General features: G+C 39.3%; 1 protein-coding gene and 1 long non-coding RNA gene across 7 annotated transcripts in view; one reads left to right on the plus strand and one right to left on the minus strand.

Annotated features, from left to right (window-relative positions):
• DMXL2 (Dmx like 2) overlaps positions 1–15,273 on the minus strand; it is a 58,183-nt gene extending 42,910 nt beyond the window's left edge. For 5 of the 6 annotated variants that reach the window (XR_010347461.1, XR_010347460.1, XR_010347459.1 and 2 more), the window contains exons 1-9: positions 15,115–15,273; positions 6,866–6,991; positions 5,049–5,120; positions 4,296–4,374; positions 3,492–3,648; positions 3,051–3,117; positions 2,142–2,320; positions 1,639–1,822; positions 183–357 (exon numbers count right to left, since the gene is read on the minus strand). Coding sequence is in view for 3 of the 6 variants with exons in the window: in XM_064388621.1 (XP_064244691.1) it covers positions 183–357; positions 1,639–1,822; positions 2,142–2,320; positions 3,051–3,117; positions 3,492–3,648; positions 4,296–4,374; positions 5,049–5,120; positions 6,866–6,991; positions 15,115–15,201 (1,126 nt within the window). In the remaining 3 variants the exon portion in view is untranslated. Of the gene's footprint in view, positions 1–182; positions 358–1,638; positions 1,823–2,141; positions 2,321–3,050; positions 3,118–3,491; positions 3,649–4,295; positions 4,375–5,048; positions 5,121–6,865; positions 6,992–12,788; positions 12,903–15,114 lie in introns of those variants that run through there. The other variant, XM_064388622.1, reaches the window with a different exon arrangement.
• On the plus strand, positions 3,556–15,094 carry LOC135280580 (uncharacterized). Its single transcript, XR_010347463.1, has 3 exons — positions 3,556–3,692; positions 12,801–12,884; positions 14,722–15,094. It is a non-coding gene; the product is annotated as an uncharacterized LOC135280580 (long non-coding RNA).
• Positions 15,274–17,852: the final 2,579 nt, after the last annotated feature.

Below are 17,852 nucleotides of genomic sequence, written 5' to 3' on the forward strand. Positions count from 1 at the left end.
ATGCACACACATTTCACTTATTTTATAAGTATATCATAACATAATTATACCTATAATATATAGGTATAACATAATTTGTGCCTACAAGTTCCCTCTGTTTAATTAGGCAAAGCTCAGCTTCCTTTATTTTTTCCATGTTGTGTAAATACATTATTGCAGTCTAATAAATGGTTGTATTTCACCTGTATTAGGGTTGATGCTTGCTGCTATGTGGAAGTGACCAAGTGCATTTGCTTGATGGGAAATGTGACGCTGAACTTCGTGAGTGCCCTGCTGATCTGGCAGTACATCTGTGTGGGTAACAAGGACTGAAGACCTCCTTTGTCCTTTTCTCATATTTTTCAAATGATGAATTGTCTGTTGTAGTTATAAAAAATAAATTAATAAATACCAAAAACTCCCTAAGATAAAAAGTTACAATTATATAAAGCCTATAGCTTCTTTCTACCAAAGAAATGAAGGCTAATTTCAAAAGGATTATTTTAAATATATTTTAACCCATATTAGCAACACTTATGTACATCTGATCTACCCAAAAGTAAAGCTCTTCTGTCTTCTAAAAGTTCCTTTAATATCTACTCAACAACTCCACAAAAATACACAGGATTTTGCACAACATTCATGAAAAACATTAAAACAATCTAAAAGCAGTAACTTTAGTGATAGAATTTTATAATCAATTATTTTTGCATGACTGAAAATTTCAGAGAGCATGTAAAGAGCACAACTGATTTAACAGCCTGAAGTGTAATTGGTCCCAAGTTCCCTATTTATTGATGGTCATGATATTTAAGAAGTAAAACCTTCATCTGTAATAGTCTACAAATGAGTGGTGGCGTGGTTTTTTTGTTTTCTTATCTTTCCTTGGTTTTATATTGATAGTGTAGTGTTGAGGATAACAGACCACCATTTTGTCATCTAGCAGCATTGTCTTTATTAAACACACTTGAGTATTTATACGTTTCTTCTGTGTACAAGAGGGATCAACTACACAGGCAGTGGTTAGGAGACTGACCAATCACACAACTAAAGGGCAGAACAGATGTTTCTTGCTCTTTTTATCTCAGACACTCTCACACATCCCACACAGTTAAATGAAACGTTCTCACAGAGGTATTTATGGCTGCAGATGATCTTTGGTATGCACTTTCTCAGGGGAAAAAGGTGCTTGTTAAGCACCAGGAGCAGCTGCTTCTACAGACAGGTTTTCTCTTACTGAAAACTTTATAGACTCGCTAAGAGTGTCACTGAAACAAAATTATCTAATGAAGTAAATAAAATTTTAAAAGAGTTTATTTACTCTTTTCATTGTCTTTATAAATGCAGACTTTCAGACCCAATCAGAATGAAACCATCATTACTATTCCACACTGAACATTGTCTCTTCCATCTCTGTTAGTTAACTATAGAAAAAGTAAACTGAGTTTAAAAAACATGGTGCTTGAATGCAGAGTTGGAGTCTCTGACTTTTTCAGTGTTTAGTAATAGACTTCAAAACCTGATATTGAATAATTCAGGTTATTCTCTTATGCATATAGGGATTACATAATATACATTCTTAGAGCTCTATACCCTTAAATATATAAAGTTTTAAGAATTGTGAAATAAAAATTTCACTAATTAAGTATTTACATGTACCTCTAGTGCATGTTGTATAGTGTCCTTTTGCTTTCCAGACTGAGAGATGGTGCTGCTGATGCTGGAAGTGGTGGTTTCACAGATCTGCTCCCCCAGGAGAGTATCTTCGGGTAGCAGCGTCTCTGCCCACAGCCGGCAGATGCCATCGAGGCATGATGTGAGTAACACATTACAGACCAACCCCCTGATGGCAGAGACAGCACAATTACTGCCTGGGTAACTCAGCTAGCTATATAGACACACCAGAATTTAGGGGAGTGTACAAGAATTTAGTAGTTACTGTTTTATCAAAATTTCTGCTTCACCCCTAACTGAAGGTTAACATGACTATCGTTATTAAATGTGGTGATACAGAAGTTAATGGGAAAGTGTTTATGCTTTGTTTCTTTAAAGTATAAGAAGAGAAGTCTCATGCACTTGATGGCAAAACATTAAGCAGAATGTTAAAAAAAACATCTGATCAAAGGCTTGCTTGCTTTTTGAAAAAAAAGCAGCTTTCAAACCTGGGCATGTACTTGCTGATGTTCCGCCAGGAAAATCCTGTCACTGCTCGGGGATGCGCCAAATAAACAAAGGAAAACTGCACATCCTCTGAGCATTTTTTCTTTTCTTCATTCTCTTGGGGCAGGAGAGACGACTTCCAACCAGTCATAGGATACCAAACCTTCAAGAGGCAGTCATCCTAGGTAAAGCAAAAAGCCAGGGGTTTAGGTAGCTGTAATTAAAATGAAACAAAAAGAAAAACACAAGCAGTAAGCAACTGCTGTTCTGGTGTTGTTCATGAAAACTTGGCTCAGAACTAAAATTCATCTCACTGTTCAACTAACAGTAGGTGCAAGCAAAAAGTGCTTACCTATTGAGACTTGTAAACCAAAAGGAATCATTCAAATGACAGGGTGACATTAAAGAGAATTAATAATTGAAAACTTAGCTTGAATAGTGATTTGACAAAAAGTATTGCAAACTGAAACAGTATTGATAACTGAACCCAGAATCCACTAAATAAAAACCTCCTCTAATTTATCCAGACATGTGCATATTATACCAGTTTAAATGTGTATGTCTTCTATCATAATGATCTCATTACTTTCAACAGAAGTAGAAAAAATTGTTTATGTATATCTGAAAATTCATCTAAGTATACTACATGTAAAAAAAATATATAACACATGCACACATACAAGTCTGTATCATGGTCATTCATTCAGGTATTCAGTAAGAGTACATAAATAAATCCAATTTCACGCTGCTAAAATATATGGAATTACAAAAAATACAGCATTACATGAGATCATAATTTACCTTTGCTAAGACTACAATAGAATGTGTGGTCCAGGACTATTCATATTACTTACTTTTGTCAAACAAATGAAAAATACTGCAAAAACTCAATTATTCTTTTTTGTCCTTACCTTCCCAGCTGTTGCAAAATATTCACCATCAGGAGACCATGACATCAAATGTACTGATGTTGCAGTCCTACAGAACACAAGAGCAAGTTAAGTAAGGCCTATTTATTCTAAAATATTATTCCATAGGTATTCAGTTGATTCAGTGTTACTGTTCATTACTTAATTTTAAGTAAAAATTAGATCAAGTATTTTATAATTGTTTCTTTAAGCATACTTTTTGAATAGCAGGAGCATAAAAGTATTTTTATACTTTACTGAAAAGACAGCTCAAAAAATTGGTTTAAGTACAGCAAGCTTAGGTTAGATTCAACAGGAGTGAGGATTTTTTGTTTGAAATATCTTATATTGTTACATTGTTTGAATTTTAGAGTATTTAAAAGCACATTTTAAAATCCAGGTGAGGTAGCATTGCAATTTGTCTTAAAACAAAAATGATCTCACTTGCACTGCCAGACACATTTCCAGTCATTTAGAACCGGGAGGACTTTATCATCCTTGATCTGACTGCTGGCATCATCATCTTCATCTTCCTCTAGAATGTCATCAGATGGAGGGGCCCACAATTGCAAAAAGTCTGTTGCTGTCAATAACCTGTTACCTGAAAGGGAATGGTACCAAAGCTATGGAACCAGAATGATGAAGGTATGTTGAAAGATTAAGCCTCTCATCATATTTTGTTGTGAATTATCCAGAACAGTTGAAAGCCAAACTTTAGTCCATTTTAAATATAATAGGGTATTCCATCATCTCACCCAGCTGGTTTTATGAAAACATTTTGAATTTATAGTATCTTTTAAGAAAGAATACCAAGGTTATTTTTTAGCTCCTCTTTTTGCATTAAAGGAGAACTTTGAAGCACAGAATTGAATTTACTAATAAATGTTGCAGACGCTTAATAGCTATTTACATCTCAAATAAATACACAGACATTTTATGAAGATTCATGTCTAGCTACATTGTTGACTTCAATTGTGCTAAAATTTTATTTCAATGATTATTAGTGACAATTTAAGTCAGTTAACAACTTAGCACTGTGATTCCCAAACTAAGATCTTACATAAAAGATGCAAACACTTGGCACAGCATCTTAACAAATGTTAACTCACATTTTATGCAACACTGCCTGAGAAGAGGTAATTTAAAATCTGCATATTCAAGCTCTCACTTTATTACAATAAAAATATTTTGTGTTCAAGTCATTCTAACTACAAATGTTGACCAAATACTTCACAAATGATGCATTACCTTGAGGATCCCAGGCCAGGTTGTAAGTCATAGAACTGAGGAAGAATTGCCCAGTTTTCAGCCACTGACACTTCAGCTGCTGTAGTGTAAAAACAGTCAAGGATTAACTCTCACAGCAACAGCAAAAATAAAGATATTGGTATTTCTTTCTATATGAAATTGCTACTAAGCCTACTGCAAAAGTATTAAGCGGTAGTTTTTAGTGCTAAATCTAGTTTTAATATGTTTTTAAATTGTTTTGTGAAATGTAAGTGCATCCCAGGGTGCCCTGCAAACCAGATCTGGACTTGTCCCACATACAAATATTTCTGTAGATTACTTTGAACTACTGTGACCATAGATTTACAGGAACATAAGGGATGGCAGTATAGATACCACAAAGATTGTGAAACCTGCTTGAGAACATCCTCAATGCTCAAGTGCTTGGCCATGGCTGTGCTGTTAAAACAAGTCTGGGTGCACAAAACAAGTCTGTGTTGTATTTCTGTACTGCACCTCTGACAACTTCTTCAAATGAGAAATACCAGCTTGTCATTCTAGTATGAGACTTAAGATGTTGGGAATTTAGGAGAAGTGCAGTCCAAAGTTCATTCAGTGGAAGAGTCTACCCATCCAGTTGCATTATGAATGGTGGAAACTGTTTATCCATTATTCTGTTGTGTACCGACATAATATAATAAAAATAACTGGCAGACAGACTTTTGCCTCTTCTAAGAGCCTAAACAGAATTAAAATTATGAAATACACACTTACACAATTTCTTTTATGAGAATTTATACCAAGTGGTTCAAAAATGCAAACAGCGTTTCCATACGATGCTGCAATCTGGGGAAAGGAAAGGAAAAAAAAAAAGTTGACTCAAAATGCAAGGTTAGGAGGTAATTGGAGTCAGTGCTCCTTAGTATTCCAAAATACCTAAAGAATATCCAGTACCTCTTCTAAGTGCCAAGGGTTTTGAAAAGTGAAATTAGTACAAATGTAATTAACTGTGTTGTGGGTATATTTGCTTAAATCAATTGAGGAAAATGCACTCTTGAAGAAGCCCACCTTTCACATTTTAACTCTAAACAGGGCAGACATCTCGTTCAGTGGCACAAACACAGTCACATTCTTCTAGGGCAACTATTCTTAATGCATAAGAGAAAGCTGATGCCTTCACTGCTTCTGCTCATGTTCTGTGTACTTCACAGCTAACTAATGCATTAATTATTAGTGTCTGTGTCCCTAGATTCCATTTTGTATCACTAAATCACTAAATAATACTACAAGAAGCAGAAAGAAATGCAATTCTATTTTTAACTTTCAAATACATTTTGAGAGGAGATAAATGGTAAATAGAAAAATTTAAGTACATATGTCATCGAACCCCTCAGTTTCTTTCACCCACTTATTTCACAGGAATCTCTAAACACAAAATAGCATTTCTTAGGTATTTATCTGGGCCTGTTCCTAATACTCATATCCTTTAAGTAATTCTAACTATCTTTAAAGTTCCTTTTTCTTCTTTAAAATATTAAAAAAACCCCAGAACTGTTTAAGTCCTTCCCATCCAGGATCTGGTTTCCTGAAAACGGAAATGATGCAAAAGTTTCACGACATTTATTATGAAATCTTATTTCTTCCTTAGCGGGAGGGGGAGAGAAGGTTGCAACAACAGAGTCAGTCCCAAAGTAAAGAACAGACCATGAGTTCAGAGTCTGGAATGCAGAACCACCCAGGGGTTTGTGGTGGTCTTGTAGGGACCATCTCTGAAGCTGGACTCTCTCTCCCACTCTTACTGGGACTGCACTGCTGAAGTTCAAGGACTCTGCCAACTAAATCTGCCCAAATCCTAACTAGGGCTTCCTCAGTACTGGTACCAATTTTTATCCAGCTAATTCTCGTCAACAGTGAAAACTGACAAACAAAATTTGCTCAGTGCACTACTGGAACTCCTAAAAAATTTTATTCTCTCCTCTTTCTAACCCGTCTCTCTAGCATTGTTTAGGGATTTAAAATGAAACCACAAAGCAAATCAAGGGGCCATGCAGTTATGACAGCTCATAGTGTAGCACTTCTAAACACATTAAACATGCTGAAGCCATTCTAAAATATATTTCAAATACATGACTTTGCAGGACACACAGACACATACATATGTGTATATATATGTATAAATAAATGATTTATCCGTTTCTACTTTCATTAGATGGAAGCACACAAAATGGAGCCAGTAACCATCATTTCAGTACCATTCCAGTTCTGATACTGTACTGTAAATAATGCACCTGTTCATATTTTGTGACACCTTTTATTGCAGACCCCAGAAAGAGAATAAACTCTTTGTTCCAACATGTCTCCTCTACCCTCCTCCCTCCCCCAAATTACTAATAAATTGATAGAATAAGACTACCACAAGAGGTGTTACTCAGAAAGTCCCAGATCAATAAACCATGATCTTTGTTGTGAAGATCAGGGTTTACTGATCATGGTTTACTTTCATTCCTTTAATGTATTGTGTTGCTGTTTAATTAACCAATTTATAGTTCTCAAATTTTAAAAATTCTATACAGATTTATTAAGATCCTTACCCTGCCTTGTCGCTGGGAGCACTCCACACAACTGACCTGGATGTTTCCATGTTTAGCACCGGGAATAATCTGCACACATTCAAAGTCATTTGCCAGAATAACAATGTCACAACCAGAGCCATATGCCTGAAATAATTTTCAAAAGAAATACAATTAAATGTTTATTTTAAAAGCCAACTGAACACTTGCTATACAGGACTGAGATTTTTGGAAGCTGTGAATACGCCAGTTAAAGATGAAGTTACATTGTAGCGGGTTTGTTCCTTACTAATTCATGGGCAACAAGTAATAACAAAGTAGCAAGGGAGACCATAACTCTACAGGGCTTTAAATGAAAGCAAACAGAGTAAAAAAAAAAAAACCAAAAAAACAAAAACAAAAACCCCTCGCAAACTCACAGATTTAAATCAAGAACTTGCGTTCTCTGTTTAGTTTTTATTTTGTTTTGTTCTAGGTTTTAGTTGATTTTTTTCTTCCCTCCAATTCTTGTTGCCTCTTAGAGCAAGGCAGTCAAGCCAGGAGCATTTCTTAATGAATTTGCATGTACATTTCTTCAATAGGTGTGTCTGTACCCCCGTCTGCCTTCTTTATTATTTTCTTTTAAATCAAGATTGTTAAGGGATTCTTTTCTATAAGAATGTAATTTCTGGGTTTTTCTGAGTTTTAAGAAATGCACATTACTATAAGACTGCAAAACAACAAAGATTTCTTTTGGATATACTGTTGTGTAATACGCTGTACATTCTAAATAATTTGTTTACATAGTAGCTATAGAACAGTGATAGCCTGCAGCACTTTCTATTGGCAGGATAAATATATACCTGTCTGCCAACCTTTCACCTGTTCTAAAAAGTTTAATCACTCCAGATTATCTGTCCCACTGAGCTCCCACCTTCAGGCACAGAAATCTCTCCCTAGGATCAATCTCCACTAAGCCTTTTACAGTTAGAGCTCAAAGTCTCTTTCCTTAAAGTAAGGAAAGAGATTTCCACTGATTCCAAGAGAGTAGGCAGAAATTTTATAACAGCTGAGTTAAGCAGAGAATGCAAGTCCTCCACAGTGAATTTCAGATGGTACAAAATTAGTTATCACTTTAACTTGTCCACTGGATTTTTCACAATAATTTTTGAAATACTGAGTCAGCCCTTGCCCTGATTGATCTTCTTTGAGATCAATCAGTCTAAAGGCTACTTTATTGTACATGTATAAAAGTTGTATTTGTATTGATTTACCACCAGTGCCCCTCAGTGGCTGCACTAAGATAAGGGTGCAAGACAACCACTGGAATTAGAATGGACAGTTTAGGTCTCATGATTTTCTATGTCTACTTCTAATTCTCCTGGGAAGGAGCAACAAGTGAGAAAGGCTGAAAAAAAGAGCTTAATTTAGTGAAAGTACGTCACTGCATGAAACAGAAAGGAACAGCAATACAAGCAGCAAAGCAGAAACTCAGTCCCCAGAAATGAACACACCATACAACTGCACACACAAAAATGAAAATTGCAGATAAGACAGATTGTCTAAAAGATTTCCAAGGTCATCTCACAAAAATAGAATGACACAGTGTTGTGTGAGACATAATAACCCACACTGCTGTTCTGGGAAGCTCTGAGGAACTGATACTGGAGTGATTCACAATGTAAGCAGGATTGCTAAAAGGTTGTTGGAGCGAGATTATCTGTGTAACAGAATATCCCAGCTCCTTGATGACTAGGCTGTGTGATTATTAGACTCAGTCTGGAAGGGAGTAAGTTATTATTAAAATTGAATAGGATTATTTCCAGAATATAAGAGAATGAAAGATGAGATTCTGAAGTAAGTTTTGGCATTGAACAGAAAGTCCTTTTGTTTCGTTACTTTCCTATTTTTATAGTGGGATTCTTTACAAAACAAGCTTCACCAACAGTGTTGAATACTGGATGAAACAGTATAGGCTCCTTAGTACAAAGGAAGAAGATAAAGACCAGGATGTGAATGCCCAGAAGTAGGCAGGAAAATAAAAGCACATCCTCTTGTTCCAGTAATTTATTCAGAATTCGAATATTCACAAGAAATTGATTCTCCTACTTAAACTTCAAAGGGTGAGCATTAAAACAGAAAATAATTGAGTCATCTTCTTTTCAACAGTCTTCTTCATAACTACCAACAGGAACCTACTAAAAGATGTGACTTAAATTATCTAAATAAAAAGAGGTGCTGATCCACTTAAAAAAGGACTTAAACCTTTCAAATCCCTATTCACTGCTGGTATTCAAAACTTGAGTTGCAAATTCAAACTACATTATACATAACTTATAATTAGTTGCAATTTTATTACCAAGAGACATGTATGTGTGTCTCAAATTATAAAAGGAAAAGACTTATCAACTTCAATTTCCTTGTGCTTAATGTTCATAAAGATGCCCATTTGTATGTGTTTCTACAGCTCATAATGCATGAAACAGAAAATATTTTATACTTGGCTATGTCTGTTTATTCTGTGAAGCAAAAGAATTTAGTGTCTTTCTCTTCAAACATTTTAGTTTTTCATCTCTCCTGTTCCCCTACCTGCACTTATTCCACCAACAAAGCATTAATTTTTCAGCTAATTATTATCTATTTAGCATATTTCTATACAGTTAAGTAAAAAGGTGGTTCTTATTCATGAAGATACAGAGACCTCTTTCCTTTGTGAAATCTTATTACTGTCACTTGTAGCCATCCTACTCTTTGCCTGTGTTTACTGCTGCACCAACAAGTGACTCAGCAACCTGAGTGCCAACAGTGGGGACCCCGTGGTTAGGGGGGCAGAACCCATTCCCAGCAGCAGGACACCAGCCTTCAGCTCTGGGTTAGAGCAAGTGCTGCTGTCTCTTGGTTCTGGGGTCATTTTCTGAGTATAGATATTTGTTCTCAGAATGTGACTTATTCCTTGAAAGTATATGAAATCTTAAAATTATTTTATGAAGTCATTAGAACACATGTTTGGAAAAGGTCCATATAATTTTGTGTATGTGAATGTGAAAGACATTTTCATATTTCATGTTATATGCCTAAATACAAGTTTTTCATTTGATTGTTTGTATGCAGCTGATGTCTTCATCATGTTAGCATGTTTATACTTGAAGAGAACACTTTTCTGTTAAATCCTCTTTTCTTTTGTCCTTAAGCTGGTAATGCAGCAGAAACACCCCACAGTGACAAAGAACAGGGAAGTGTCATAATATTTAACATCAGTAGTTCCTTCTTAAGGATTCAGCTGACAACATCTTCATGAGGTCATTTGTGCCACACAGGTCTCTCCTGCCAGAGAAACAGAGGCCACAATATTGGTGGTAGCAGACTGACAATCTGCCTAGCCTGATAAAAGGAATGGAAAATCAGTAAGGCATACAGACAGGAAAGATGAAAAATACAGCACTGAGATACAGTAATGGATGAGAGCAGCACAGAGCTCTTAAATAAACAGAATTATGAGCAGCGACTGAACCAAACAAGTGCAGTAAGAACCACCCACATGGAGTATCTGCCAACCTCCATTTCTAATGTCACTGATAACTTCAAGGAGAAAATTAAATGGAGTTGCAAAACCGCCAGAATGCAAGGATGACTTGCAGGATCCATAAGCAACTAATAGGCTGTAGTTTGCCAGTGTCTGCTCTATCTGTCAAGATCTGGCATCACTGAAATGAACAATTACAAAACTTTAATTGAATGCAGAAGCACCACACAGAAGTAGGACATTATGTCCTAGTGTAAGAGTTTATGCTATATCCTCAGTTTTCAGATAATATGAAAGCAGCACATGTTTCTGTCTTTTTCAGCTGCTCAGGTTTTCCAGTTTGCTTCTGGAACTAAGAGACAGGGAAACAATTATTCCTTCACATTCTCATCTTCATTTTTCTTTATACAACTACTTTTCTCTGTATAAAAAAAGCCAACAAAGTTATCTTTCTATAACCTGCAACTCTTTACGAATTTGGCATAAGCATAATAAAACACAAGTCCTCAAGCTCCTGTGTGTACTATAAGGGGTGCAGAGGCATATCAAGAAGGAAAATGATGTGGAAGAAACATAATCAGCCCACAGTGATATTAAAAAAAAGAAATTCATAAACATCTAAAATTACGTAAATTAAAACATCTATTGAAACCTGAAAGTCTGTACTGGGCTTAAAGGACTCCTCTAGTAAAACAACACTCATCTTTAAGTTTCTGGCAGAAATTCCTCCACCTTCCACTTAGCAATGAAGACACCTGAATCCTGAACTGTTTCCAAGCTCTCATCAATGGACACAACACTTACACTTCCTCCCCTCCTCCTTCCACGTACTTCTAGAATTACATACACTTAATGCAAACCAGCAAAATAACAGAAAAACAACTCCTAACTTACTACAAGCCCATGGCCTGTAAAACAGGCTTTCCTAAATTGACATTTCAGACAAATTAATGATTAAATACTTTACAACATGCTTAAACATACAGAAATAAAAGACCTTTGTAAGGATTCAGCTATTAAGCATCTCTAATCCAGCTGACATAAAAACAGTGCAGAATATATAGATATATGTAAATAGTAATAAATAACTAAGAGGGATTTGCAAATAACTGTTTTAGGAAGGATGAAGTAGTGAAAATGTAGGAGAACCTGACACAGCAGAGCAAACCTATTCCCAATTGCTGTATCTTGTGCACATCTGTGTGAATGAAGATTTTGCTGGTTTCAGTGAGGTAAAAAAATTTACAGGGGTGTGGGAAACTCATCTGCAACAGCTTCTGGAATTCACCACACGCAGCTCCAAGGCAAGTATCAGTACTGGCAAGAAATACGTTAAGAAGCTTGTTCTTTTCAAAAATGAAAAATAATAAATGAATTTTTTTCTCACTTTTATCAGTAAAGTTCTCAGACACCCCTAAAATCTGACCTTCTGATTTTTCATGAAGAATGTTTATAGTTTTGTGTTTTGTGCAACTAGTGCAGAAGTAAATATTATCTCCTGTTTGTCTGACACTTGAAATTTTTATACTTACAGAATCCAGCCTCTAGGTAAATGACATAGCTATTTTTATCTATTCATTTTTAAACCCAGACTAACCTTAGAAACAGTTACATTCTGTTGTAGCTGCTTAGCCAGCTCTTTCAGAACAAAAGCTAAACAAAATCAGCTGTGGTTTGAAAAATGCATTTTACTACCTTTAAAAGCTTATTAGCTGCCAGTTAGACTGTGAGGCACAAACACCTCTTCTGTCAAGGCAGGGTGTGTGCTGTAAGGCCTTCTGCTTAAAGCCCAACCCTCAACCTTCTGTGAACTCACTTGTGGAACACAGTTAGCAATATTTGCTAAAATGAGAACATGAACTAACAGCAAGCTGAAAAGTGCACAGAATTATTCCAGAACTTCTGTCATTCAGTACTTTGACCCTTTGCTTAAGCAGTGTCTTTTCCAGAGCTCAGACTAAGGAGGCTGAGGAGACTGTCTGGTACAAGCTATTACGGAGCTATTTTGCTTCTAATCACCCTCCCAACAGTTTTTCCTGTGTATCACCCGCTCTACCAGACCCTCCAGCAGGCAGCACACATCTCTGTGCCTCAGCCCTTCCTTGGGAAAGGCTGTGGATGTATGTCAGGATTGCTGCAGGCAGCTGTGGGAGCTGAGGGAGGAAAGGGCCCTGCACATTCCAGAATAAGCACTGACAAAACCTTTGTAGCCAACCTACAGACACCTCTCTCTATTTCTTTGGATCGCTATGATTTTATGGAGCTGCTAATACTTGTTTTAGCAGGCAGAGAAAAAAGCAGTGGAAAATTTATTTTCCCTGTCTTATTCTCAGAATGAAATCTACCACACTAGACTACTTTAACCAAAGCTTTAAAAAAGTTGAGGCAGACTGTGTTATCATCTTACCTCTAGCTACACCGACTTGGAAATTAAAAGCTTACCTTTATCCCCAGCAAGGAGTCACGTAAACAAGCCAAGGACAAACCACAGAAGAAGGGAAGAATGAAGAACCTGAGAATTGCAATGTCCCTAATCAGGTTAGAAGGAAATGTGTTTCTTCTCTCAGAATCCTTAGATTGCTGGACTTAGACATCTGAAGTATATTCATCTTAAGAGGAAGTTTCTTCTACTCCTCCTCAAGAAAAAAGGGAAATAGTTCCAAACCTATTAACTAGTGGGCACATATATATACATACCCAAGCCATTATTCTGCTGTTAAGCAGAGTATTTTTAACAGCAGTGATTCATTTCTGCACACAAAAAGGCTGTATTTTCAAGTGCCTGTGATGAATCAGTTGTAGCAATTTTGAACCATTCTCACGCATTCTCAACGCCCAAACACCAACCAAAACGTGAGTGGGCACAAGTGCACACAAACAGCAGCTCCTGTGCCACAGCCCTGTGGATTCCCACAGACACCCATGGATTCCTACGGATTCCCACAGACACCTATGGATTCCTACGGATTCCCACAGACACCTATGGATTCCCACAGACACCCATGGATTCCTACGGATTCCCACAGACACCTATGGATTCCCACAGACACCTATGGATTCCCAGTGTACTGTGCACATCTCCCCTGTCCTCCTGCCCTCTCCCTGCTCTGCTGGTGCTGTGAGCCAGTGCCTGACAGCTGCTGGGGCTTCAGAGCAGGTCTGCAGAGTCAGGCTCTGTCACCTGAACTGCAAAACCTGCCCCAGGATCTGAGCTGAAGTTCCAAACAGCTCAGTGGTTTGGGGGCACAAAGCTCTCTGTCCATACAGGTGATGTCGACTGACAGAATTTGAGGTTGGGCACTAATGAACTGCCCGCAGTCAATGGTAGATTATGATTCTACCAAGTCAAACAGGTAACCAATTTTATAAGAATGTGGATATAAGACCTCAAATTGTTTTCAGGCAGTTATTAACCATACAGTTTACTCTAGGATCAAGGCCTAAACAAACAGGAAATAATACAATGAATACAGAGAATGAAGAAAAAGCAAAGAAGAAAGTTACATCTATGGAAGTCCAGGAGATACATTTATTAAAACATACTTATCTCTTTAGTTCCTTGTTTACTGTATTATAAAAAAACTGGATACAGCAGCCAGAGAAACAGTGTGGTCTGTTATATGCAATTCCATAATTTAAATCCTACCAGGCAATCCTGCATTGTTTTGGAAGATGCTACTTTTGCTCTTGGAAAATTCTTGCATAAACCACAATATACATTATGATTCATTACTCATATTATCAAAACTATGACAAGAATTAACACAAAGTTGTGTTGCATAATATCATTTGATTGACTTTTCAAATTGTCATAGTAAAAAGAAACACATTAGAATGTGAATATGAGTAAATGACTTCTTATATAAATACCAAAAGTAACAGAGGTCCCTTTAATAGCAGTATGGCTGCATAGCAGCAGAACCAGGAAAATAAAGACAAACATGGCACCTTTTATTTCTTAAGACTCTCCAGCATTCATTACTGAAATAAGACATCTGTGATAATTCACTGCAAGCTTTAAATGTTTCACGAGTCTGCTGACATTCATCTCACACCAGAAAGGATGCTCTGCATCGTTTTGCTTGGAATTGGCTTGTACCTGGGATAATCTTGTTAATATAAAATGCAGTAAGACAAGTGATACCTAAAGAATAAGATACTGGTTAGATGGCAGCAGGAAAACACTGCAGAAGCTGATCACTCGCTAAAATCAGAGCACACCAAGCACACATAACCTAACGGAGCGAAACTGACACTGAAATTGACAATGAACAAAAACAGCCTGTGAAGGAGAAACAGTTTGTTTTATAAACTACGGGGCTCTTGAAATTCACTTAGTGTATCTTTTTATCATCTCTTTCTGTTTCTTTTCCAGTTTGAGAGGAGCATTTGACAAATTTGTGTTTTATCAGCCTCAGTAATGGAAGGCAGACGCTCATCAGTAGCGGGCAGGCTTCGTCAGAACCCCAGTGCAACTGACTGTGCGCTTTGCAGATGAGATATAAACACACACAAATATATTTTAAAAAAAAATGAAGACAGACAGAAGCACCCAGCGCAATCCGAGGACACGCAGCGGGGGTTTCCCCGGTCGATACAGCGGAGGGAGCCCGGCCGGGCTGACGGGCGATGCGCGGCTGCCCCCAGAGCCGCCGGTGCCGCTCCGCCCGCGGCGCCCCCCGCCCGCCCGCCGGGCTCGCCCTCCCTGCGCTCTGCCCGGGCCTACGGCCGCCGTGCCCAGGCCGGCCCCGGCCGCGGCGCCCCTTACCGTGAAGGGGGTGTCCTGCACGCTGCCCACGGAGTACCCGTTGTCGCCGGGGTTCACGGCGCCGGTCAGCACCTGGTGCAGATGCATCGCGGCCCCGGCCCCGCCGCGCCGCCGGGACCCGGATGGCTCCGCGGGCGCGCGCCTCAGGGCCGGCGGGGGGGGGGCGGGAGAGGGGGGCGCGCGCGGCGGCGCACGCGCACGGGCAGCGCCCCGGATCAGGTGAGGCGCGAGCGCGCGCGCGGGCACCGCCCTCTGCGCGCGCGCGCGGGGGGCGGGCCCGGCCGTGCGCGCGCCCGCGGGCGGGGCCGTGGCTGGTTGCGGGGGGGAGGTTGTGAGGGGCGCGCGCGGGGCCGCGCCCGGGCGGGGGGACCGGAGTCGGTGCCGTGAGGAGGGAGGGCCGGCCCCGAGCGGGCATGGACGGGGCTGCGCCGCGGGGGGAGCGGGCCGGGCTCGCCTCTCGGGCGGCAGGGACGGCAGCACGGCTGCGGGGAGCGGCCCGGGACGGCAGCACGGCTGCGGCGCTCGGCCCGGGGCGGCGGGGAGGCGTGTCCCGGGAGCGCGGCGGGCAGGGCGCTCCGGGCCAGCCGTGCCCTCAGCCCCGCAGGTGCGCACGGCCGCCGCTCGGGAGTTACACCTACATACATACATATATACATACATACATATATACATACATGCATATATATATATATATGTATATAGTGCTTCTGAGGATGGATTGGTTGGTTTCCGTTAGGAATCCTCTGGTTCGGTCATATCCCAGAGAGGTTGGGATGCTCGGGAATGCGCCAGCCCCGCAGCGGGGGCAGGACCTGCCCGCAATATTGGTTAAAGTGTTCACTTAAATTTCGTGCACCTCACAGAAAATACTGCCAGGCTTTTGCTGCTGTATTTGTAATAACAGCCAAACACTCTTGAAAGCTAAAGCCTTTAAGTATGCCTGTCCTTCCCTGTCCCAGAGGAGTGGAGAAGACTGGATCCTGGAAATCTTTTGGAAGATTTCCAAATCTAATAAACTGTGACTGGGGTAATAAAAATACTCTGTGTGCTGTGTGTTGTGAGATAAGGAAAACTCTATTTCCAGTCCCAGGTGAATAGAGCGGTGTCTCTGTTGCTAATAATTGAAGCTGCAAAGCTCCCACTCCTTTAAAGTCTACAGCAGAGTCATAGACTTGACTGGAGTCAAGACTGCAAGATTCATCTTACTACTTCTGCTTCTTAAAAGTGTACTTCCCTTAGTACAAAAATGAAATGCCACTCAAAGTGTAGAGGTAAATGAACACAAAGTCAAATTACATTGGAATGAAAAAAGCATTGTCGTGAAAACACTTCAGATTTTGTGTACTTCCATGCTTGTTACAGGCAATCCCTTTGAAAAGGCCACATTGTCTCTAGCTGGCCAATGTCTGAAAAGGGCAGCTGGCTTTTGGATTGGCAGCTGTAGTGAGAATGAACAGCATGATCTAAAGGAAAGGGTTTTCCTGGTTGTGGTGGCATGAAGTCTTCAGAGAAAGCTGAGTACCTTCATGATTGGTTCAGTCTTGCTAGGCACAGACATGATGAAGGAGACTTGGTTTTCAGCTCAGTGTTCTGTCACCACTGTAGCTCTTGTGGCTGAGGAGACGTGGCTACCTCTGTGCACAGGACTTTGAACAAGAGTCAGTCTGCAAGTATCTGCAGATAAGGCCTCCACATTCTTCCTGAAAGCAAATATTGTCACCTGAGTTTTGCTGGCAGACTGTTTTACCCACCTGAAATCATTCTTCCTTATTAGTGACTTAAATGCCTTACATTAAAGTAATTTTTGGTCCACGTGACTGTGATTTCTATACCTGAGACCATGAAACACTCTCTTCCATGTATATATATATTTATATATATACATGCATATATAAAATGTAAAATAATAGTAAAAATATGTAAGGAGCCTTCAATCTTTTAATTCCCTTTAATTATTGACCATCATGCTGCTTTATTCTATTACTTAATTTTTTTAAAACTCTAAATAAAAGTTCCTGCAGTCCTTCTGCCGGAGTCTGTTTGCCCAGGATTTCCCTGTTTTGACTTTTTGAGAAGAGAAATTCCAACACCTCAGGACAGTGTCAGCTGCATAGAATCAAAAAGTCCGTTTAATTTATGCTAATAAGCTACAGCTGGAGCTGCCTTAGGTGGTATTTTAAGAAGGTGTTAGGCGTGCTGAGAGCATTTTGCTCCTGGCTTGGTCTGGCAGGATGGTTTGGGTGATCTCTCGAGGCTGTCTGCATCAGGTATGAGGGTAACTGTACTGCTTTGTCCTTTTTTTCTCCAGGTACAGATCTAGAGGTATTCCAAGGCTCAGACTTCAGTCTTTTCTGCTGCTTCCAGAGAGAGAAGGAGGCAGAGGGTAGGGATCCAAATTTGGAGAGCAAACTCTGAACTACACAGGTGCTGTGGAGAAATAACTGCTTCCATTTGCTATAGGTAGTAGAATTTTCACTTAGCTGAGGAAAGTAATCAGAAGTAAATATGTTTCTGTATAGAAACCATAATTAGGTAAAAAAAAAATCTAATGCTGCTTTGGTACCTTGAAATTTCAAGAACATCCCCTGTTTCAGCTACTTAGTTGGGCTTGTGCTTCTGAAAGCCTTTACCATTCCACAAGAAAGAGAGCTTCTGACCACTATATTTTTATGATTCTGTGAATATTTTCTTAATGATTCATAATGGTTTTCTCAAATCTTCACTGGGTACACTTAAAC

The sequence above is a fragment of the Passer domesticus genome, chromosome 14 (assembly GCF_036417665.1).
Source record: "Passer domesticus isolate bPasDom1 chromosome 14, bPasDom1.hap1, whole genome shotgun sequence".
Classification (NCBI taxonomy): Eukaryota; Metazoa; Chordata; class Aves; order Passeriformes; family Passeridae; genus Passer; species Passer domesticus.